The following is a 26,550-nucleotide window of genomic DNA, read 5'->3' as shown; positions in this document are numbered from 1 at the left end:
ATCCAAGATGGCCGACTTCAAAATAGCCACCATGGTCACCACCCATCTTGAAAAGTTTGCCCCATTACATATACTTATGTGCCACAAACAGGACGTTAATATCACCAACCATTCCCCATTTCTTAAGGTGTATCCATATAAATTTTCCACCCTGTATATATTTGAATCCATATTTGGACTCACCAATAACCTATTTATTCACATCGTAATGGTTAAAAAAGCAAATGTATATTATAATATAATATAACATAATATAATATATTCATTCATTCATTCATTCATTTTCTTTTCCGATTAGTCCCTTTATTATTCAGGGGTTGCCACAGCGGAATAAACCGCAAACTTATCCAGCAAATGGTTTACGCAGCGGATGCCCATCCAGTTGCAACCCATCACTGGGAAACACCCATACACACTCATTCACACACATACACTACGACCAATTTAGCTTACCCAATCCGCATGTCTTTGTATTTGTGGGGAAAACTGGAGCACCCGGAGGAAAACCACACAAACACAAAGAAGACATGGGGAGGACATGCAAACTCCTCACAGAAATGCCAACTAACGTAGCCCAGGCTCGAACCAGCGACCTTCTTGCTGTGAGGCGATCGTGCTGCTCACTGCGCCACCGTGATGCCCATTAATATAATATAATATAATATAATATAATATAATATAATATAATATAATATAATATAATATAATATAATATAATATAATATAATATAATATAATATAATATAATATAATATAATATTTATAAACATTCCATTAAAGATATCTAGAGTTTTTCTTTGTCTTCCTCTTTTTCACTGAACTCAGTATTAGAGCATCTACGATTATACAATGCTTCCTCAAGGTAGATATGTGCATAGACTACACAAGCACACCAGGTTTATGACACATTTAGTAATTACAGCTGAGAATCAGAGGAGCTTACAGAGGAGTGGAGTCGGGAGAATAGCAGACGCAACAATGGAAGAACACAAACAAACCTGTTCCTGCAAACAGAAAAGGTAGAAGGACAGAGGCAGAGAGACAGGAGCCCCATAGGATATGTCTGTGCCAGAGTAAACAAAACGCACACGCTGGTCTCAGACCGCAAGAAAACAAATTAAATGGCGGGTAAAATCTCCCCAGACTGGGAAAGGTGTGTTCCATCTGGCTCCGGGAAAAGAACGAAAAAGGCTTTGATTAACATGACATTCCCTGACCTAACAGAAAGAACCAGGAAAAGACATTGTGGTAAATACTAATAGGAGAGGTACACTATGTGGCCCAGGATATTATAGTATGAATTATTGATTTGATCGCCGGTGTGTACTAGCCTCTTACTGCACTAAAAAAAAAGAAAAGAAACCCCAAGTGGTGTTTACTGTTGAGATGAACTTGCTTGCTTTGACATCATGGGCACCTGTGTAAGAGCAGAACTAATATGAAGATGTGCACTGCGGCTCCATTGGGAAATCATTTTATGGGCTATAGGTCATTTTGCACACCCTCAAAAATAAATAAATAAATACCACACCACTACCCAACTTCCAACTCAGCTAAAGAGGAGACTCAAGTCTAGTAGTAGTACAAGCATTATATGCGCACAAAATTGGTATTTAAATGTGTGTATGAACATTTTCAGTAACATTTTAAGATTGCATGCACTATAAAGACTCCAAATTGTGAGTGTACATACGTTTAAGGGTGCATTTTTAAAGTAAACTATTATTTTAAATTCCTGTTAGTTCAGCCAAAAATGAAATAAAAAGGTTATAAATTACTCACCCTCGACACTGTAAACCCCTGAGACCTTCATTCATATTTGGAATACAAATTAAAATATTTTAGATGCAATCTAAGAGCTCTCTTATCCTCTATAGACAACAGCAGTCATTCAAAGTCCTCAAAACAAATCATATGCCCTCAGTGATTCAATTAAAAGCTACAAGAATACTTTTGTGAGTACATAAAACTAAAAATAATTAGTGTATTCATCAGTTTCTTCCCCTCAGTGTCAGTATAGGGTTCACCACTTATACACCTGTGCATTGGTTTAAACATCAGTGCACAGTGCTCGTGAATGTATGGCCTATACAAACAGTGAATGGAAAATATTTTAATTTGTGTTCTGAAGATGAATGTAGGTCTTTGGAGTTTGGAATGACATAAGAGTAAGTAACTGTATGACTATTAATTTTTGTGTCAACTATCCCTTTAACATTTTCTTTTTAATACAAGTTAATGAATTGTCTCACTCTTATTAATGGAGTTAATGCTCAAAATACATGAAATCACAATCACTATATGTCAATAACATGACTTCACGGTGGTGCAGTGGTATGTCCTTCCAGATGCAACCCATTACTGGAAAACAGATACACTCTTGCATTTAAATGCACTCATACACTATGGCCAATTTTGTTCACCTATATTACTTTTCTGCTTGTAAAGTGTTGATGTGTTTGTGACGTATGAAATATTGTTTCCGGTTTCTGTTTGTCGAGATGTTTGACAGTTCCACAATCAAATAAATCATATGAGTCAGTTCTTGACTTTTATTTTGAAAGATAAATATTGCTTACTATTTTAGGATGATACTTAACTGAGGATGATTTATGTGATTTATCTGAGCATTTATATCTTATCTTATCTTATCTTATCTTATCTTATCTTATCAAAGCAATGAAAAATCACAAATGCAAAGTTTTTAGAGCAGCTGACTCTAGTATTGATACCCTACAGAAGTAACCAACAGTAAATAAGTGAAGTATACTGAAGACTTGATTGGGTCAAGGGGGGTAAGTATTTACATTATATATGTTGCTAAGCAAGGCAAACAGAGGTATTACAGTACTGATTCAAAACAAATAGAAGCACAGGCTGACAGATTGACAAACAGGAGCAAGTCTGACGATCGAGCTTAAAGGTTGATTTAAATCATGTTCTATATATATGCAACGGCAAGCGATAGAAGGAATATTCTCCGTATTAAAATAATTTTTGTTCTAACCAGCACCTCAAATTTATATTTTAGAAACCGATTCTGTTTCTTGCAGCTGAACAACAGAAAACTGACAATAATTCCCTCAGGTACATCTTATGTTCTTTATTCAGGGTTATATGCTAGCAATGCGATTTTGAATGCTATTTGCTATGACATTTGTCACCATATTACTGAAAACAGCAGCAAATAGCTTACCTCAGATCTTGAAAATATAATAAACCATTTGAAATTGAACTGGAATTGAACTGTGATTCAAAGCCAACACATTCATTCAGTATGTACGTTTAATAATCTTAAAGAGTTTTTATAAGTATTAATTTGATTATTGGTGAGTGCGTATTCTGGTCTTCTGAATGGCTGTATTTAAATTTCTGTTGTGTTTCGTCTATTGCAAACAGCCAATTTGCTTATCACTTCAAATCTCATCACAGCGTGCTGTTAGGACACAGGGTTACAATGCAACTTGCTTACCTAATGTTTACGCTTATAATATTTATATTATTTGCTCAAGTGTAACAAATCTGCATCTCATTTCCGAGTCTGCTACAGTCCACCGGAGGTCACATTTTGGTCACGGATGTTTTCATAGTCTTTTTGAATTCATTAATGAAATGCACGGTTTTCCACCAAGACAACCCGGGGTGCTGAAATATAATTGACTAAAGTGGCATAAGGTGGGTTAAAAAAAACTTAACAAAGACAGACGTTCCGACACCTAACTCACATTTTCAAAGCAAATTATCTGTCTTCAGCATTGTTTTTTCAAATAAACAAGAGTGTTCAGTTGGCATGTTTCTTAAATATCTACAAACAAATTATGGTATTTTTATGCTTTAAGGGTCAAAAACATACATACAGCACCTTGACTGTAAAACATGAATACAGAAATGAAGGTACTAAGCACTGCCTAAATCTGCTTCTCTTTCTTACAAAATGCACATACTGTAACTTTTGCTTTGCTTCAGCATTTATGGGCTTAGTTTGGGAATTCATGGATGTATTAAGAAGTAACTGAACTGTTGTATAAATGCATTACCAAATGAGTATCAGTCCAATTTGGCTGTATATCATCTCAGCTGCGATTACCCATGCCAAGGAAATTAACTTTTAACCTTCTACATGTAAGTTCCTCTGCATGAGCCCAGGTGATTTATGCATAATTTTAAATAATTCACTGAATTAATTGAATAATTAATTAGGGTCAGTTGTGACCTAATGCTTAGGTAGTTCCACTTGTATACAAAATGTTGCATTTTCGATATTCAGCTGGACTCTGGAAGCAATAGATACTCCATGTGTAAGTGTGCATGTGTGTTCTCTTAGTTCTCACTTGTATGTGTGTGTGTGTGTGTGTGTGTGTGTGTGCGTGTGTGTGTGTGTGTGTGTGTGTGTGTGTGTGTGTGTGTGTGTGTGTGTGTGTGTGTGTGTATGTGGGTGTGTGGGTGTGTGCGTTTGCACCTGAATGGGTCAAAAACAGGACCAATTTCGACTATAAGTAAGCATACTTGACAATACAATACTTACATGACCTAACTTTTCCCAAAATACATGAAAGTGGCTGTTTAATTGGGAGTAAAGAATAGAGTAAATGTTTCAGTAACCTAAACAGTGTGTATCTGTGGTGAATAACTGTCTAGTTATGTTTAAAATTAATTAATATTAAAGTCTCCATAGACATTAACAGTGTTGGGTAAGTTACTTTTAAAAAGTAACAGATTACAAATTACTGACTACTACTGGAAAATTGTAATCGGATTACATTACTAAATACTTCACGTAAAAAGTAATCAGATTACTAATTGCTTTACTTTGAAGTTACTTTTAAAACATATAAAATATACCTTTAAAAAAATACAAAATAAGCTGTAGCTCTTTCAGGTAAACATTACAATGGGTCGACCACAGCAGCTTGACATATTCAAAAGACTTAAAGAGTTCTTTACCAAAGTCCAAAACTTACAATTCTCTCATCATTCACTTGTTCCAAACTTGTTTGCCTTTTTTAACACAAAAGAAGACAGGAAGAAAACTGGATCAAAACTGTAATCATTTACATCCATAGTATGCAAAAGCACTGCAGTGTTTAAGTGTTCTGTATTTGTCTGAGGTAAATAGTCTACTAAAATGTGTATATAGTATTCTATACAAAGCATGACGTTGATCGCAGTTTTTGTTGTGTGAAATAAAGAACATGCGCATACAAAAGCGCAAAATGTGAACGGCCTCATAAGCAGCTAAACTTCTCTTCACATACAGAAAATTCAGTCACTCAGGATCCTGCACAAAAAATAAATTAAGCCTGCTTAGGCTGAGTTGAACCTATGTGTTTGTGGGCGCTCGTGTCCTCTTTGGTGATAAGGTTTGTCATAGAATGCTTTCTATTTAAGTGCTTGAACAAGTTGCTGGTCCCGGTTAAAAGCAGTCAAATGTTCATAGACTGCGTTTCACAGCAATATTTAGTTATTTTTTACGCTCAATGAAATGAAAATAATGTCTGTATTTCCACTTGAAGAAGCAACCACTCTCGTCAGCAGCTATTTCAGCTAGCGTTCTCCAGCAATTTAAAAGTGCATGCTTATTAACTGACATTACAGAGGAAAATGTTTATTTAAAAGAATAATTTTTTCTTTTAAAAACTATATTTTTAACGTAAGTAATGCAATTACATTGACTTTAGTAGTTGAAATCAAATTATACAAATTTAAAATGTAATTCGTTGCATTAAAAAAAATGTAAAAATGTACTTAGAATTCAGTGGATTACAGTGGAACGTGTTTCAACCAACTCTGAACGTCAACATGAATTTTACAAACTATCAATGTTACGTTGTGCTAGTAATGTGTATTTAAAAGTTTGAAACCTAAAAAAAATGCTATTTGTTTGACAACACTGATAAATTGTGATTCATAGCACATCTTTCTCTGGCTCAGTCCCAGCCATAGGGGGAATAGGGTTGGGCGATGTCGTCCAATTTGGCATCGTACAATGTCCAATGTGAAACACTGAGATAGACGATGGCATCATTGTCAAAAATGGCAGGAAATTAATTATTTGCGAATGATTAATTAATTCAGAACTAACTAATTATTTGTAGCCTACCGTTTCAACTACCTGACCCACACGGTCTTGGTTTAACCAATAACCATGTCATAAATAAATTAAGATAAGTTGCACAAAAATTACCACCTGTCAATCGCTTTTTCTGAAGTACTCAGGCATGAATAGGCAGAGTGATCTGGGTCGTTATTATGGCATCGACAAACTTGGTTGGTAAAAAATGGTCAATGGAGGCGGGGAGGAGAATTGCGATGCTGGTTCAGCATAATGATGTTTATCGTTCATCGGCGATGGATGATGGCATCATCCATCGACCCAGCCCTAAGCGGGCTATATGATCACATGTTATCTTAACCATCAAAAAGGGTCAAATTTAATTACGGTTAAAGTTTACATGTAGGGGTACATACTGTACAAACTCTTCCAGACACAGATGTTATCAGTGATACCCATTTAGTATTATATCCAGTCAGTATCTATTTTTCCAGGGGATGAAATCTATGTAAACTTTAATACATGAGGCCCCAGGACAGGTATTTATAGTCAGCTTTAGAAAAAGGGCAGTGATCGAGCATACTCCACGCCGTTCTCTTTCATGGAATTGATTTAATAATAGCAGCTCTTCTATTAGAAGCTCTTCTGGGCTGTGAGATCACACTTGGTTGCTTCATTCAAATAGCTTCTAGCCTTTTGGCTGGTTTTAATGTCTTGGAAATTCTCTCGATGGTGTTCACAGGAATGAAAGAAGGTGAAATTGAATTATTAAGACCTGTGTTAATAATTACCCTTTAAGAAACTCTCTGCATACATTCTGGATCACTAGTGTCGTCTCAGTGACCTGCTTTAAATGCATTTCATTATAACTAACTTGTTATTTTTTTTCCATGTCAGTTTGTGTGGGTTGGATTGACCTGGGATAAATATTCTTAGAATGAACAATTCATTCAAAGGAGCTTTACATCAATTCATTTTCTTAGCTGTGGTATCCTATGCACTGTACATACTGCAAATTAGGTGTAAGATCCAATGGGAAACATTACTTACCCCATTTATTGGGTAGGTCTTCCAGCTTAGCTCTCCCAGTACAGCAGTTGTGTCCAAAAGAACCACTAAAGAGAAAAAAAAGATGACAAATAGTGTCACAAATAAGGACATGAGCACCGTACTCAAGACCTAGAAACATCTGAATTAAAAAAAATCTTAATGTTTTAACATCCTTAAACCTAGACGATTACACTGCCTCTCTATCTCTAGGCCAGTAACCAGGGGGGTTTGGCTGGTTCGAAAGATTCAACCCTCACAGACAATGGTCCAGAATTTGTCCCATACATGAGCTCATTTGTCTTATTTTGACTGCTATGTCATCATAAATTGTGAAAATAACCTGTCGAAAAAGGCTTTAAGACCAAGCAGAATCCTCTGTTGGATTTTGCTTCAGTGTGACTTCAGCTAATCAGTTTTGGCCATTGTAAACAATTATTTTCATGAGTCTAGCATCCAGCTGTGAAAGAAAACATACAATCTGATGCAGGTGAAATCATATTTTGCTGCTTAACTACTTTATTGTTGTTAAATAGCGCAAACATTTTAGAACTAAATCCTGGCCCTTTTTCTTATAATAGAAAATGACCAATAAAAAGGTGTGAAGCACCAGAAATGGCCCATATTAGGAGACAGTCCTCACAGCAGCCCCCCAGCTTGATGACTTAGTTGATCAGGTCCGCTTCGTAGTTGACGATCACCTACACATCCCCTTACCCTAAACCCAACTGTCACAGTAGCATGGGCGCTACCTTAGAAGGTGGTACAGGGTCCAGAACATAGATGACGATCGCCTACACCTCTCCCTACTCTAAACCCAACCGTCACAGTAGCATGGGCATTACCTTGGTGGATGGTACAAGGTCCGCCTAGTTAGTTGATGATCGCCTACATCATCCAGATGCGGGCTGCAGCAAGGATACAGTATCTTGCAGATTAAATGTAATTTTAATACTAATTAGGCTATTGTTGTCATCTATACATTTTCAAATATACTATTTTAGAAGAGAGGCTAGAAAAATATTAATTATTATCATTGTTTGACTATTCAAATGGTTAAATCCAACAAAAAGGAAAGTTATGCTGGCTAGTTTGCTCAATAAATAACAATAGACTACAGTTTTTATTCATAAAATAGTTCTTAAAATAACACTAAAATGCAATATTTAAACCTCATATTTAAATAAAAAATAATGCAAGAAAAGTCCACTTTTTGAAAAAAAAAAAAAAAAGAACTACCTCTTTTACCATGCTGGCTATGGGACTGATCTCGATAAAAATTTATGCTAGAGGTAACTCTGACCATATATAAACTTGTTCCTGAAGAGCTAGATTTCAACAGAGTTCTGCTCCATAGTTAAAAACACTTGAACCAACTGCCAAAGCCTTACTGTGTGTGTTGGCACGTTAGGAGCTAAACAGTAGGACCTAAACCTGTTTCCCCCAGAGCAGGACTGAACACCTCTGTTTTAGAGTTTAGTTCCTACCCTACACAAGCAAACCTGAACCAGCTATTCAAGGTCTAGCACAAGTTGAAGCTCTGCAGGGCAATGGACGTCCAGGATGGAGTTTGGCTTTAATCAACATTTACTAGAGGGCGCTGGTCAGACACGTGGAATGTATAATAGGTAAATGGGTGAACGAAGAAGAGATTCAGTTGTGGTAGAGGGAAGCATGAGATTCGTCCCAATTCGCAAACTCATGCACTATTCTATGCCATTTTGTAGTATAAATAGTGTAAGTAGTGTGTTCATACTGAAAACTCTAAAAATAATAAGTGCACTTTAACCCGAATGATGCACCCATTCAGCCGGTAAAATGAAGTGTGGAATGATGAACACTTCTTGCACTAAACGACTACAGGTTTGCTTACGTAGCGGAAGGGGTGGAGCTATTGGGGGCACATGTTGGATTGTCACTTTATTTTGGATTGTCAAAGCAAAATTCTCCTACGAGAGTGATTATAGCGCCTTTAGATGGTGAATGGGGTTATACTCACGGCAGGTATTATTTGATAATTATTTTAATTCTTCTTTGGCAACCGTCAAACGTCATTAGGGAAACGGTTTGAATTTCTGCTTAGTAAAAAACATTAGAGTGCCATTTGGGACAACACTACATACATATACTATTCTGTTGAGTGTGTAAGTGCATAAGTACACAATGCATGAGTGCATAGTGTATAGTGTGCCATTTGGGACGCAGCTATGGTTTCTTGGAGCTACTTCAAACTGTTTGTATTGTGAACTCCCAGTTGGGAAACCTTGCGTTTTAGGCTCTTTTTAAGCTTTTTTCCCCAAGCATATATATTTTATTTCTTAGATGGAAAATATGTTGCATTAAAGAATAATGTGCTCAAAATAAAGTTAAAAAACCCCCAACATCTTTGAAACTTCTCTCAAAACACAACAAAATAAAAAATAAACAAATAAAAAAAAAATGTCTTAGCTGTTGGATGATGGTCTTTTCCTTAAGTTGAGCATAAAAAAGAAAAAAGAAAAAAAAAAAAAAAATATATATATATATATATATATATATATATATATATATATATATATATATATATATATATATATATATATATTGTATATATATATATAGTGTAATGATAGTATCCAAAACGTCAAATCTTATTAAGACAGCATACCAATACATTTTCCAAACATTCAGTTATCTGGACAATAAAGGAAGTCCTTAGGCTGAGCTTAAAACGCAAGGTTTCCCAACTAGAACTTCACAATACAAACAGTTTGAAGAGGCTCCAAGAAACCATGGCTGCGTCCGTAAAAAGCCTACTACTCAGTAGGTACTGCATTTGAATCTAAACGTACTACTCGGCCGTTAGAAAAGTACGTTCTATACAGTATAATTGTGAAAAGTATGAATGAAGTTCGGACGTATTACATCTGCCATTTTGTCATAATCACGTGACCTACCTGCGTCAGTTGCGTCGCCACACTTCCATTCATGTATTATCTCGCGGGGCATTATGGGATAGCGCAGCGTGCATGGGATGCGCACTCCAGAATCTCGCCGGTAGTAAGTCATCCGGGTACTTCTCGCAGACTGATTTTCGAATTCTATGAATTCGGACATACTACTTAGCTCGCATACTGATTTTAGCGTATTATATAGTATGAAAGTATGTGGTTTCGAACGCAGCTCATGCTTCCCTCTACCACACAGGTGTCAAACTCAGTTCCAAAAGGGCCACAGTTCTGCACAGTTTAGTTCCAACCCTAATTAAACACACCTGATCAAACTAATTGAGTCCTTCAGGCTTGTTTGAAACCTACAGGTAAGTGTGTTGGAGCAGGGTTGGAACTAAACTGTGCAGGGCTTCGGCCCTCCAGGGATTGAGTTTGACACGCCTGCTCTACCACAACTGAATCTCTTCTTCGTTCACCCACTCACCTATTATACATTCCAGGTGTCTGACCAGCGCCCTCTACTGCCCGGTAGTTCCATTAGAAAAGCATTTTTTTTGAAAACAACAAAACAAGTGAAAGACATTTCATTATTTTATAAACAGCTTGTTGCTTATATATATATATATATATATATATATATATATATATATATATATATATATATATATATATATATATATATATATATATATTAGAGCTACACAATTAATCGTAAAAAGATCACAATCTCGCATCTCAAGCATTTGCTTGAGTAAAGACAACATTAGGGTTTTCAGTTTAGTACTTTCCAGCATTCTTCAAAACTTCTTCCATTTGTGTTCAACAGAAGAATAAAACACAGTAACACTTTCTATGAAGCCCAAGCTCATAATGAATTATAATTTTGCTTATAATTATTTATTAACAAGCATATTCTGTAAATGTGTGTATAAGGAAATAACACAATCTATGCTGTATAATAATGAGTTATAGCTACATGATGGATCAAGCAGAGGGTGATTAAATATTGAGATAATGCTAATTTGTGTGTGAACTCTCCCATTAATAATGAGCTATAAACACTCAATTCAGTGCTTTACATGAGTGACAATGGTGAATCAAATTACAATAAAATGGAGGTCACTGCTGCATTACAAAAAAATACTTGACAGTATGTTTGAATCTGAACAGTTGCTACTGACATATTTAGTCACCATTTTTCCAAAATCAAGCTGCGTTGCCACTGTCATACCAGTGGCCTGGCGGTGAAACTTAAACAGCTTGTTGCTTTTGCTTTAAAATTTCATGCGATTATCTTTTTTATTAATGCGATTATTATCACACATGGTATGTTTTTCACCTGCTTTCTTTTGCTTACAGTTGTTTTGGGCTAAAAATTGTTGTTGTTGTTGTTATTATTATTATTATTATTATTATTATTATTATTATTATTATTTTTATTATTATTGTTGTAATTTATTTATTTATTTTATTATTTTATTATTATTTTTTTTTAAAAATGTGGCTAGAGAAAAAAAAATGGTAAATCCTTAATGTTGAGCCCTGAAAAAACATAAAAACAATAAAAACTAATTGCAATTACACTATGAAGCCACAACCCATTTGCTTATGCTCATTGAAGGTAATACACAACATAAAAAAAGTGAAACGAATAAGGAGGCATGTGTAAATTACACAAAATTTAAATCAAGTCAGTTTCTCTTCATGCAAAAGTGAAATTTTATGCATATAAAATATATTCTCCCAACAACAAAATTGTGGCTAGTGAAAATGGCAAGTGGCTAGTAATGTTAGAAAACTGCCACAGGGCTTGGTGATCAAAAAGGTTTAACGTTAATCCCTGATTGTAAATTTAATCATTTACAATAAAAACAGTATTTAATAATCTGTGTTATCAACACACTTCAGAGAATGTCATTCATCATTATCTTAAAAAGCAAAATAAATAAATAAATAAATAAATAAAAAATAAAATAAATAAATAAATAAATAAACAAAAACTGAAACTTATTCCGTTGTTGTTTCAATGGTTCCCTTTACTTGCAATTGCAGGAATAAGCTATAAGCTATAATCTCTATTAGAGCTCCAAAGTCCAAAGGCGAACAGGTTCTGGAAAACAAACAGTACATTTTCTATGTTAAGTCAAAACTCATTTTTGATTGTAATATGCATTACTAAGCACTTTATTTGGGAATTTAAGAAGGCAATTTTCTCAGTATTTGGATTTTTTAAACCCTTAGATTTTAAATAGTTGTATCTAAATTGCCATATAATAATAAAGTATACATTAATGAAAAGATTTATTCAGCTTTCAGGTGATGCATAAATCTTAATTTATACCATGGTATGAAAAAAACACCATAATAGTCTATTGTGAACACATGGGAAATTACTTGATACTCAGGTAAATCTCCTGATTCAGGTAAATCTCCTAATTCCTGTAAACTCTGACTGTTGGCCCTGATAAAACCCTGACAAGGCCCAAGACTGGGGAAATAATAATAATAATAAAAAGTAATAAAAAAAAACATTGGACACATAAACACATATAGCAGTGGAAACACAACTTTTTTTTTTAAGTCAGAGGTTGCTTTGATTGTTGATTGTTGATTGTTCCTGCTCCGCTGTGGTAAATTGTTGCTCTCGAATCTAGTCATATTTTGCATATCCTACACTGGGAAATACCTCTGGAAATATTTTCATAGAGAAGAGATATGAGTTGCCATACATGTTCTTCAGTTTGTTGACCTTGATAAATGATTTCATTCTCTTAGATGAGCCTGACATCTATTATTTACCCTCTGCTGACACATCTTTGCTTTTGAATTATGTGATTTTATATGTCAGATCGGGAATAGTTGAATGTTTGCACCAATGCCCAGCATCTACAAATTTAGTTCAGTGAGACAGAAAAGTTTCATAAGAAAGTTGTTCTTATGAAACTTACATGCAAGTTGATCCCATAATTCAAACATCCTTGATTAAACTTTCCCGTGAGACAGCCAACTGGAAAACAAAACAGCTGTCTGATCAGATCCCATTTACTTAGGTAGAGTGTAAAAAAAATTAAATCTGCCTTGTTTTGACGTAGTTTATTTGTGGTGATAATTTCTATCATCACATGGTTCAGTTTGGGACTCATCTGTTTAGGTGCTAGCGCTTCACAATGTATCATACAGTGTGTCCGTGAACGTTCAGGAAAACGCACTTGACTAATGCTTTGCTGCCATTCTCATTTACCAGCCATTGCCTGAGCTCCTTCTGTGCACATCCACACACATTCCTCTCATTACTGATCAGCCTCAAAGAAGTTTTAGTGCGTTTAAACAATTCATCTGCAGTGGCTCTTTTAGCTGCAAGTTTGCAGAAAAGCAGAAAAATCCTCAATCAAATCACTGGCAATGATGAATGGGCCGTGAAATAGCCTTTACTTTGTAGGTGTTCTGTCATCAGTAGTTGAACCTTATGAAGTATTAATTTCTCAGTGATTTTGTGCGTCTTTTTAGACTGAACTATAGGCAATTTTGTAGGAGGTGGCTTGTGTATTTGGTTTAGATTATTATTATTATTATTATAATCTAGATTAAAATGGCTCATTTGAAAATAATAATAGGTCGTTGAGAACAGGTTTCTGAAGACCAGGGGCTCATCTCCTCGTTTCCAAAATGCATCACAAACTGCTTGAGAAACTGTTCTATGATAATGATAATGAAAATAAATTGTTAAATAAATTGTTCAATATAAGATGTACTTGTGTTTACAAACTGTTTATTCATACATTAATTTTGAAGTGTAGGCTCAAAACAGCGTTTTTTGATTACCTTAATCCGACTAAAGTCAGAACTGAACTAAACAGAAATGGAATTAGTATAGAGTAATCCATTCTCTCATTGGTATCAAGGGGAGGTTCTACACCTTTTTTCAGCATTTTTTTTTTCAGAATTTTAATTAAATAAAGAAAGAATATTGATAAGAAAAACTGTAAATTTAGTTTTTTTTTTTTCGTTTTTTTAAACAGTGCACTATTGTGCATGTGTGTGATTGTTCTGCTGCTACTGATCTGATAATAATGTGTAGAGGATGTAATTGTTATAATCACCAGCGATCTAATCCTTGTAGACAGCTGGTAAACACGCAGAAAACCATAGAACTACAAATCCGCCATTATGGCCATTATATGGACTACAGATCCAGTCATGCACTGCTTGCACGCACCTGTACTGGATTCCACAGTTTGCACACACACACACAGCTGGAGGATCGTTATGAACTGGTTACATGGATTATATACACAGCACACACGCACACTTCTGAGTCTTGTTTAACTGTTTTGTGAACTTTACGTCATGGTTTTCTTGCCTTGTGGGTTTTGACCCTCGCTTTGTTTTGTTTGTTTTTCTGTTTATTCCTATCTGCAGCCTGCCTTTTGACCATTTGCCTGTTTAATGACGACTCTAAATTGCCTGTATACATCTGTTTGCCTTTGTGTTGACTGTTGCTGGCCTGACCATTCTCCTAATAAACCTACATTTAGATCTTCAAAATAACAGTGATGTAAAATCCATTTACAGTAAACAGGTTTTTCTTATGTTATTAAAGGTGTTTGTTTTAGTTGTTCAGGCTCAATTAATGCATTTAGAAAAAAAAAAAAAATATATATATATATATATATATATATATATATATATATATATATATATATATATATATATATATATATATATATATATATATATATATATATATATATATATATAAAAATACCAGCCCTAAAATAGATTTAAACAATACTATAATTCAGAAGTTACAAACAATAAAATAGTCACAGAAATATTGGGATAACTGTATTTAATATTTATAATGTTTATGGTAAAGATAAAAATCAAAGCAGCTTATCGGTTTAAATGAAGGTTTTAGCAATTACACTGTTAGGTGGCGAAAACTAACCATCATAAATGTATGTCACTGAATAATTCTCCAGTAATGATTGTTGTTTATTTTAAAGGGCTAACTAACAATCTTGTAACAATATAAAAAAGTTAACAGGTATTTAGCATGTATATGTGTCTTGTTAATTTCTAAGCTGAGGTATTTGGGTTAATTTTTCATTTTGGCTGAGCTCTAATTTGCACTTTTATGCTGTTATGTTGAAATAATTGACCTTAAAGGGATATATATATATATATATATATATATATATATATATATATATAAATACAATAATATGAGTGTTGTTTAAAACAATTTTGTATCACAAGTTATAGAATTGGCAATACAATATAAATCTATACACAACCTCACTGAAACTATAGTTACATACTAAAAAAGCTTTTAGTCAATGTTGCAAAATGACTTATATCAAACCACAATGTCAAAATAAACTCCCTTTTTAACATTACACAGAATAAAATCACAACATATTCAGAACCACATGAGTATACAGTATGTCAGTATTTTCAGCAAAACTAATAAGCAGCTTTAAAAATCCCAAATCCCAATCAAGCTGATGATGCCGCCTTGCCTTAATGCAATTAAACAGTTACACAAAAAGAGCAGACTTACAAGATTAAAGTGCCAACAATCAAGCAATACAGCTCTTAATGGATCCCCTGTGTTTGACATCATTAACAGAAGCAGAGGATACTTCGACAAAAGCCACAGCAGAGGAATAAACAAATTAAACTATCCGCCGCCAATCATAAATGTACGCACCGCATTGAGCCTGCATGCTAATAAGATTTCCGCTAGTCACATCCACTGCCCCCAGCAGGTGATTCAACTGGTACTCAAATAAAAATAAATAAATAAATAAAATCATTCGTACACCCACATATGCCAGTTGGATACAATGAATGCACAATTTCCTTTGTCTCTGCACCAGGACTTAATTACAACGTCTATCAATAAAACAGATGTAATAAACTCATGTCTTGGTATGTGTCGTTCGCTCTACTTAGCCTCAGTTCTGCATTTAAATGTAGAAAAGTAGTCTTTATTTCTGGTTGAATAAACTTCAGCAGTGAGCATGGGTGTTGAATTTTGGCCTGTGTCGAGTGGTCATTATTCTCACTCAGCACAGCGGTCTGTGTGTAAGAAGACAGCTTCTGAATATGTGTTGTAATACTGAGCTAATAATCAGCTTATCCGTCTATGTGTTGTCAAAGAGTTAACGCAATGATCCTCGATGAGTGCCTGTCTGTGGAGAATCTGCAGACAGGCTGAGCACTACTGTTCGCCCTGATCAAATTTGCTTGACAACGCCTGATAATTCTGCCTGGAAGTGATGGATCTGGGGCTACTAACACACCCAAACAGAAAAAAAAATGTGAATTAGAGGGTTAGGCACTTTGGCCACTCATAGTAAATCGCATTACACCTCAGTCTAGACCCAGTGTCTCTGTCTCCAGTCAAATTATCGCCAAATTTCCGCACTCACTTTTCTGCCTGACATTGAAGGGAGATTAAACATGTCTGGCATACTGGGATGGAGTGATCAATTTGCAATACTTTATTAAGAGATATTTACTAGATAAGGTCTAAAGCCAGTCTATGATACAAAGTGAATTGGTCTCCGTGCTGGAAAATAATTATTAAAAAAAACAAGAAAAAACAAGAGTCTTTCTCAAAGCCATTTATTTGACCTATAAAAGGCAACTACCTGTGATGCATTGGATGTCTTCATTTATTTGTTTTCCTTTGGCTTAGTCCCTTTGTTTATTAGGAATCACAACAATGAAATTAACCGCCAACTTATCCAGCATATGTTTTGCGCAGCAAATGCCCTTCCAGCACTGGGAAACACCCATACACTCTTGCATTCACACACATACAGTACACCCAATTTAAATTATTTAATTCGCCTATAGTGCATGTCTTTGGACTGGGTGAAACCGGAGCTCCTGAAGAAAACCCCGCATGAACAAGGGGAGAACATGCAAACTCCACACAGAAATGCCTACTGACTCAGCCAGGGCTCGAAGCAGCAATCTTCTTGCTGTGAGGCAACAGTGCTAACCACTGAGCCACTGTGCGCATTAATGGATAGTTAATTCATAATCTAACTCCAACCTTATAGATATAATGTATACAGTGCTGTATTAATGACAGGATTCTTTTCATGTAATAATGTGTGTGTGCGTGTGTGTGCACATTCTCAAAAACAGTCCGAAAGATAAAATCAAAGACAATAAATGACAATAAAATAATTTTATTTGCATGATACAGATACTTACAGATCATTAAAGCGATCAGTGTTTATGAAATGATTTATCATAGTATTGTCTGCACACAGTAGCCAAACATATGATGTTATTTAACAAAATTTCAATTCAGTTTTAAAGGTGTGTGAAATATGGGGGAAATAACTTATTGTTTATACAAAATAACTTCAGATATCATTTAGTAAAAGGTATTTTGAAACCTAAAGTTACCCCTGAGCCAAAAAAATGAACACACAAAAACTTTGTCTCTCTCAAAGGTCATATTGGGTCGTTGATTTAGTAATACAGACTTGAATGCGTTACAGTATAAACAGGTTAAAAATGCATTCATTCATTTTCTTTTCAGCTTGGTCTCTTTACTAATCTAGGGGTCGCCACAGCTAAATGAACCGCCAACTTATCCAGCATATGTTTTACGCAGCGGATGCCCTTCCAACTGCAACCCATCACTGGAAACATCCTTAAACATTAATTTACACACACTACAGACAATTTAGCTTTCCCAATTCATATGTACCGCATTTATTTGGACTGTGGAGGAACCAGAGCACTCGGTGGAAACCCAAACGAACATGGGGAGAACATGCAAACTCCACACAGAAATGCCAACTAACCCAGCCGAGGCTTGAACCAGAGTCCTTCTTGCTTTGAGGTGACAGCACTACCTACTGCACCACCACGCTGCCCTGGGTTAAAACATGCATAAACGTTACATTTATTTTGTGTCACATGTATATTTTCTTCTTTTTTTCTCTTTACACCTTTTACTTTTTTACCAACCTATAGTTTTTAATGATCAGATCACATTCTATGGCTAATTTACACAAATTAATTTAAGTAAGTGTGAGTGTGTCACAATCATCAGCAATCCAGCGGGTGCAGATCACTGGAAAACTACACATATGCCACTAAATGTAATACAACTACCAGAAGTCTTCGCACTCACACAGCAGTTTCTGATATCCCCCTGATTACACACACAGCTGTAAGCTCATGATAGACTGATTGACAGGACGATAAATGCATCACACACACACACACACACACACACACAAACTTTACTGAGTCTTGTGATCTGTAAGCGTTACCGAAGAATTTCCCTTGTCTTGCCTTGACGTGTTTTTGACCTTTGATTTGTTTGATGTTTTATGTTGTTTTGCCCTCTGTCCTGACTAGTCGCCTAGTTTTCTGACTATGCTTTGGATTACCTGTATGCTCCAGTTTGCTCCTGTTTTGACCATTGCCTGTCTGACTACTCTGTTTAATAAAGCTGAATGTGGATCCTCACCTTTGTTGTCCTCAACTCATTACAGGGTAAGTGGTTGGAAACAAGGAGTTAGTAGGTGAGTTTCATAATTACCTATTGATGTTTATATTAAAAAAAAAAAAAAAAAAAAGTTGTTTTCATGTTTGAACAGTTCTTATACACCAGTGTAAATTTGTACTTTTTTTTAGTTATGTCTCGTCATTCCTTAATTTTTCTTCAAGTTAGTCTTTATTTCAGAGGTAGGAATTGCCTACTTTTCCAGCATATGTTTTACACACCAGATGCCTTTTTTGCCGCAACCCAATATTGGGAAACACCCATTTATTCACACACTACGAACAATCTAGTTTATTCAATTCACTTATAGCGCATGTTATTGGACCGTGTAGTAAACCGGAGCACCTGGAGGAAACACACGCGAACTTGGAAGGGCATGCAAACTCCACAAAGAAATGACAACTGGCCCAGCTAGGACTTGAACTTGCAACCTTTTTGTGTGAGATGGCAGTACTAACCATTGAGCCACCGTGTAACCCTGTATGTCTTTTGATGGAAATTGTAATAAAAAAATAACAATTAATGACATATTGATTTACACTCTATTAAATAAGGTTGTGGGTGAGGGAGCTACAGGATGCATTTTATTTACAGACACATGGCAATTGTTTCTCATACCCTCCACATTCATTATCTGGCTTTCCTATAACACAAACATCCAAAGCCTCAATGATGGACATGTTAATTGCTAGTAAATTGCCCTGAAAACCTAAACCTGCTTTTCCCAGATTTGACAGCGATAAAGCATGTGATTATTGCATTGTAGGCATGGGCATATGTGTTTTTTGTTTAATGTTTTTGTGGGAGGGTGGGTGTGTATTCATACTTAATACTGCACAATTAACTGAAAGGTCAATCATGAAAAGCTTTAATAAGTAATTTACTGGTATTTTTCAGATCACTGGTTGACAGCCAGGGTGCTGGTTGGTCCCAGACACAACTTTTGCTTTATTTGAAGAACACACACATTGTGAAAGTTCTCCACGACATTTCCACGCAGTAAATATATTTTTTTTATCTTGTTTTCAAGAATAAATATCTACAAATTCTTATTAATTTGTTTTCTAAATCAGGCAAAATAACTTAACACATTGACACGGATGAAGAGTTTTAAAGCATTATTCATTCATTTTCCTTCAGCTTAGTCCTTTATTAATCAGGGGTGGCCACAGCGGAATGAACCGCCAACTATTATAGCATATGTTCTACATACATGTTTTATATGTTTGTGGGGAAAAACGGAGCACCCGGAGGAAACCCACATGAACACGTGAAGAACATGCAAACTTCCACACAGAAACGCCAACTGACACAGCCGAGGCTCGAACCAGCGACCTTCTTGCTGTGAGGTGAATGTGCTACCCACTGTAACACCGCATCGCCCCATAATATATATTACATGCATAAAATATATGGTTGTCTATAATAGCAGCTTCTTTGGTGCTGAGTTTCACCAAATGATAACTTAGATTACTTTCATTTATTTATTTCATAAAGATTTTGTGTTTGTTGTATATTGTTGCTCGTTTTTATACTCAAGATGTGAAGGAAAATGTTTAAGGGTTAAACTTAACTTAAATAAATCAGTGCTTAAAAATAATTTTTTGTTTAAGTTTGTCTCGTGTTTTAGGCGTTGCTGTAACGCAGTAGGTAGTGCTGTCGCCTCACAGCAAGAAGGTGGCTGGTTCGAGCCTCGGCTGGGTCAGTTGGCATTTCTGTGTGGAGTTTGTTCTCCCCATGTTCGTGTGGGTTTCCTTCGGGTGCTCCGGTTTCCCCCACAAGTCCAAAGACATCCGGTACAGGTGAATTGGGTAAGCTAAAATTGTTCGTAGTGTATGTGTGTGAATGGGAGTGTATGAGTGTTTCCCAGTGATGGGTTGCAGCTGGAAGGGCATCCGCTGCTTAAAACATATGCTGGATAAGTTGGCGGTTCATTCCACTGTGGCGACCCCAGATTAGAAAAGGGACTAAGCCAAAAAGAATATGAATGAATGAATGTCTTGTATTTTAGTGGTGAGAATGCAAATTAATTAAAACAGCGAAGTCGATCAACAGTATGTTTTCCATGCAGCACTGAAGTGACGGTATGAGGGCATTAAAGATACTATATGTAAGTTTTATATGTATGGCTATAAATTTCATGAAAAATAGCATTCAAACTCACATTATTAGCATTTAACACTGTATAAAGCCCATGACTTGTACCTGACATGATCATAGTCATGTATCCTGTTGTTAACCTGTCAAAAACAGAGCTTTTTCTAATATATCAAATCGAGTTGGTTAGTTGGTTAGTTTGGACAAAACTTCCTTTTAATATGGTAAATATTCCTTCTATCGCGTGCTGTTGCTTTTATTTTTATTATGGTTTAAATTAGCCTTTAGACTCAAGACTCACTCATGTTGGTTGTCAATCTGGCAACCTGCCCTTGCATTTGTTTATATCCAGGAATGCAATACCTAGTTCAACTACTGGGTGTGAGGTTACTATTTGAATGAAGTAACTACAGTAGTGACTAGTTACTATTTTTCAGTAACTAGCACAACACTAACAGCCACAATAGTGTTGCAAGATTAATCTACCATTTATGCCTCCTTTTTTCTTTATTTAAAATTTTTAAATGTTTCCTTAATAAACAGTGAATAATTAAATAGTCTAATTCTAAATTTCAGCTTTAATAAAGACCATTTTACTTGACATACAATGAGTGATTCAATTATATAAAGTAGACTTTAAATATATTAAATTATTGAATGTTAAAGCACATATAACATAATAACAATGTTTTTTTCCCCCTTCAAAGCTGTGATGAGCTTTTATTTCACTTACTCTGGGGCTTTATGAATCATAAGCCACCAAACTATTAAATGTGTTAATTTGTGCTACCCAGCATGAGTTGGTTTTCACAGCATCTGGTAACTTGATACTGTAGATGTTAATTTCAAACCCTAAATGTATCAACAATACCATTTTCTGTTAATAAAATGTTTTTGAAAAGCCTTATTTTCAACCACGAAAAACAAATACTGTAAATACATATAGGCTGTCATCAATAATGCGTTAAAAGTAATAAGAAATCAAAAACAAGTGTCAGTGAAGTAAACAATTTGACAATAAAAATAAAGCGAGAATCTTCAATTGAAACCTGTACAACAACTTGAAATTAATACAGTATGACTAATTCAAATGAGCAGAATCTGAAGTAGATAATAGGGCTGGCAAGACTAATGCCGCCAGTGGTGAGGCGGATTCCAGATGGCACAATTATTGATGGTCTTATTCGGAAAAGCAGAGTGGGTTGTCTTGCTGCAGCTGATTCTTTATAACTAGTGTTGACAAGATCCGCAAGCTTCATTTCAAACCAAATCAACTGCTGAATGTTTGTTGTCTCTCTCCCTCCGCTTCAGCGTGGAGAGTGAGACATCAACAGAGACACATCAGAAGTGGCAGCTCGCGCCTATGTCTGTCTGTAAAAATCTAATGTAGGCCACATGGAAAGGCAGAAATGATAAAAAGAAAAGAAAAGGCAGATGGAGAAAAAAAACCTTGAGTATCTGGGCTGCATCTATAGCTTCGATGTTTCTTTGATGTGCTATGTCAGAAGATCTCGATTTCGGTTTCACCTTGTGTTTTTAAGCTCTCAGTTAATGAGTGGATCCTTGTAGAGCATCCCTTTAAGTGACACATTTAAATGTAAAAGGAACCCAGGGTATAAGGAATTGTATCTCTTTTGCTGAAATATGAAGTAGAAAACCTATAAAAGATTAATGTTGTGTAAAAAAAAAAAAATCTATATATAAAATCTATAGACTATCGGGGCCCCATTATTTTAGATGAGCAGTGCTTGATGTGAAATTGTTGTACCTGGTGAGCTGCTGGCGCTACCAGTTGTGTTTTTTTTATATATATAATTCATATTTAATGTAAAACTAAATATAGATGCAATGCCAAATTGTCATTCTCAGTTGATGCAATAATTCCTATAATTTACCCTACAAGTAGTTTAATGCAGATATCAAGTGAAATTTGTGCTGAAAAACAGGACAGACAAGAAACACTAGATGCTAAACATGCTAATGCTTGTCAATGATCATCTGCATTGCTCCATCATTCAAAACCTGGGATCCTTGTACACGTTTACAGCCTACCAGGGTGACATAGCATTGTTTCTCAGCATGGATTTTGCTTGAAATCTAGGGACGCTACTTCTTGTGGTAAAAAATCAATAGTACAGCATTTGGTTTAAGAGTAAACCTATATCCATTGCCATCTGTAAGCTCTTTCAGTAGCTGTGGTCTACTAAACGCCTCAAAGCCATCAGGACTAAACTGGAGAGAATAAAGAAAGGTCTTTTGTCCATAGACATCTTCCCATTGTTTTCTTATTTAGGAGAGCAGTGAAGGCTCTCTTGCTGCCCTTGTAGAGAAAATTACAACTGAAAGCCATACTTTTTTTATATTTCTTTTTTTATATTTTATATTAAGTTCAAAGAAATCAATTCTGTTCAATTATAAATGCATAGCTATTTTCTCTTGAATAGATTATAAGCTATTTTTTTTTTTTTAGCAGATCATGCTCTAGTCAAGTTTTTGACCATACACTTAAATGCTTATAAGCTCGAGTGCTTGTGCATTCGGCTGAGCCATGTAAGTTATCTATTCTTTTATAACCTGTTTTAATACATTTTAATCTGTTTTTATCTGTTTTTAATCATTTCTATTGTTTTTTTTTATACTTGTCTTTTTTTATTCTTGTTTATGTAAAGCACTCTGAATTGCCACTGTGTATGAAACAGCCTTGCCTTGCCTTGCCTATTATTTCATGATTAATGTAAACACATTTCGCTATGAACACTTGTAATATGCTAAAGCCTTTACTTATTATTAGTAATGTAACAGATCACAAATTTTACGGTTCAAATCACATTATCATTTTTATTTATTTATTTATTTATTTATTTTTTTGTAATGTATCGGACTATTTTTCAGATCAGCCAAAAATGCGAGGAGACAAATGAAGAGTTCAGATGCAAAAGTCGCTAAACGCCACTTTCGTCAAAAATGAGATAATGACATTGAGTGAATGCTTTAAATGTAGTACACCATCAACAAATAGATTTGCTTCTAATCATCCAAATCCCAGCGTCAACGAATTCAGAAATAACTGTTTGTTGGCAAAAGTCGCTAAACGCTACTTGCCTTTGACAGCAAATATCCAGAGAACCAATCAGAAGGCACGAATTGAATCATATGTTTTCAAAGTAGCAGCGCATTGAAATGCCAGCTTCTATAAGTAGACATATTCCGCTTTTGATTTCAATTTTATAAGATGGAGTTTGATGAACTGGATGAGCCTGTAAAAAATTTCAGTGAATGGCAAATACAGTCGGACGTTTTTTTGCACAGTTACTTTGAATGAGTGTGATTTACTATTTATTAAACGGCAACTGCATTTCACGAAAGACAGAGTTAAGATGCTGTTCTTTTATCCCACGTGAATCCCATGAGGACAAACAGAAGACCAAGACCTTAAGTATGGTAAGAATAAATGAATGACAGCTTCTAAAACTGTCTGAGAAACACCCCTTTTTACCCAGTAGGCCCACCTTGTGTTTTACTTGCTAATTTAAGCTATTTTTTAAAAGATAAATATAATGTATAAAACTATACAATATTTGTATTACTTCATAATACCTATACGTCAGATAAGCTTTTTATAGTAATAGACAATGCATACATATTGATGTTTCATAATGTTTTACACTACAATATTTGAATCTACCAAGTTTAGTTTACAATGTTTACATTGCTCTACTAACATTAAATCTAAAATTCAAATATCAGAAATGACAACAGTACTGAAAGAAACGTTTGGTTTTAGCAAACTGAACTTAGAAGCTTTAATTAAAAAAATAAAACAAATAAATGAAGAAATAATCAGCTGAATAAAAATAAATTGTAAAATATATACTGTGAAAAACTCACTGTTACTGTTGTTGCTGATGACGCTAAATGTATAAATCTGACATTGTTATTTGTACAACCCATGTTTATTTTAGTCTCATTTTCAATAAATGATTCAGTTAATCACTCATAAAACTTTGTGTCATTGGTAGATTGTTTTTAAAGAACTATTCAGTGCCATATTTTTGATAACATGCCTATTGGTTATATAATTGCTGCCTAGAACTTTCATTTTTGAGCATCAAGCACAGTGATTTTAATCTTTACCATAAACATCAGTGGTTATATCTAAACTATAAACTGTTATGCCAGTACTTCTGTGTTATTTGACTGTTTGTAACTTCATAGCGAATCTCTTTCTTGATTATTGCATTTTTCAAACAGAGATTTGAATCCAGCAATTTAAAATTTTAATAAACATATGCAAATCTGCATCATGTATAATTTATGTTGCATGGGTGTTGAGATCCCAATGTTTTAATGAATAACCTTGCAGCTTACAATGAATGCATTAATGCAGGCTAAACTAGCAGTGACAGAAAACACCTTTAATAAGCTAAGAAACCCACCACATCCCAAATAACCTATCACAACTTCCTCCGTCATCATTATATTTGACAAGGAAATGATCTACAAGTAAATAAAAACAAACAAATCTATTATTAATCTGGTGGTCACATATGTTCCGAACCGTGGGTTGTAATCCGTGATTCGTACAGCCCTATTAATTATATATGATTTTTTTAGGTTCAAGTGGTATTTGTAAGGAATTGGATGCAAGCACTGTTTGTGCTGCATACAGTGCCATCTGCTGTTACACAACTAAGCTCATAAATAATTCTAGATAAAATATAGCAATGTGTTTTGAAAATCTTAGAATCTATGCAGTATCAATATCACAAACCATTTTACTCCACAGCTTTTACTAGCCACACACATAAAAAAGTGCAGCTTTTAGATATTTTCCATCTACATTGAAGGAGATCTTCAAGACTACCAAAGACTCAAGGATTTAAAGACATCTAAGGTTTCTTGTAGAACTGTAAATGAGGCTTCTCTATTTATCATTTGGATCACAGTATCTGTGAAAGGTATTTGCAAATGATCAAATGTAGGGATGCAAATAGTAAATAATAAATACTCTAGCCTTTTATCAGTTTTAGTTTCCTTAGAAGTTCCATTAACATATTTGTGTAGTTATGAAAAAATAAAAAATAAAAATTATTCCACTAATTCATATTAGGTTGAAAGTTTTATTCCATCACTAAAAAGAATCATTTAATTAGCCATTAGTTCGAGAATCATAATAAACCAGTATCACTGTGTGTTTTGCCATTTCTAAATAAGAAAATAATATTTGAAATTATTTTTAAATTTGTATCTTCAAAGGGAAAATTAGTTTGCTACATCAAACACAGAGAGTGCAATGTTAGATGAAATGTCACTCCTGTTGTGAGTCTCAGCTGGGTGGCTTTCATGTTGATAGAGACAATGGTGTACTCAACCTGCTGTGGCACTGATGAGAAAAGCATTCTGGGATATGAAAAGATTGGGATGCTTGTCAATTTTTTTATTTTTTTTATTTTTTTTTGCTTTTGGTAGCAATGATGTAATATTGATTGGTCATTGATCTTCAGTCAAGGGGGAATGAATCCAGATAGCATGGTGTAGCTGCTGCCATTTGTACTTAAATAATCATGGCCATGAAAAGTGATTGAGGCTATAAATCAAAGCTTTTTTATATCCTGATCTGACAGAATTTCTGGAAACTAAAACTGCTAATATAGATTTTAATTAGGGATGTAACGGTTCAACTTAATTCATGATGTGATATGAATCATGATACTGGTTTAACGATACAATTTCCTAACAATCTGATATGTTCATTGTATTTATTTATTTATTTATTTATTTATTTATTTATTTATTTATTTATTTATTTATTTATTTATTTTTGTTGATTTATTTATTTATTTGATTATTTATTTATGTTTTCATTCATTCATTTATTT

General features: G+C 34.7%; 1 protein-coding gene across 2 annotated transcripts in view; it reads right to left on the bottom strand.

Moving 5' to 3' along the window:
- epha6 (eph receptor A6) overlaps positions 1–26,550 on the bottom strand; it is a 283,437-nt gene that overhangs the window by 244,585 nt on the left and 12,302 nt on the right. For both annotated transcript variants that reach the window (XM_005159930.5, XM_001344524.9), the window contains exon 2: positions 7,103–7,167. In XM_005159930.5, coding sequence (XP_005159987.2) covers positions 7,103–7,167 — 65 coding nt within the window. The remainder of the gene's footprint in view (positions 1–7,102; positions 7,168–26,550) is intronic.

Source organism: Danio rerio, chromosome 1, assembly GCF_049306965.1.
Source record: "Danio rerio strain Tuebingen ecotype United States chromosome 1, GRCz12tu, whole genome shotgun sequence".
In the NCBI taxonomy this organism is placed as follows: Eukaryota; Metazoa; Chordata; class Actinopteri; order Cypriniformes; family Danionidae; genus Danio; species Danio rerio.
This window is presented reverse-complemented; position numbering and strand designations above follow the sequence as displayed.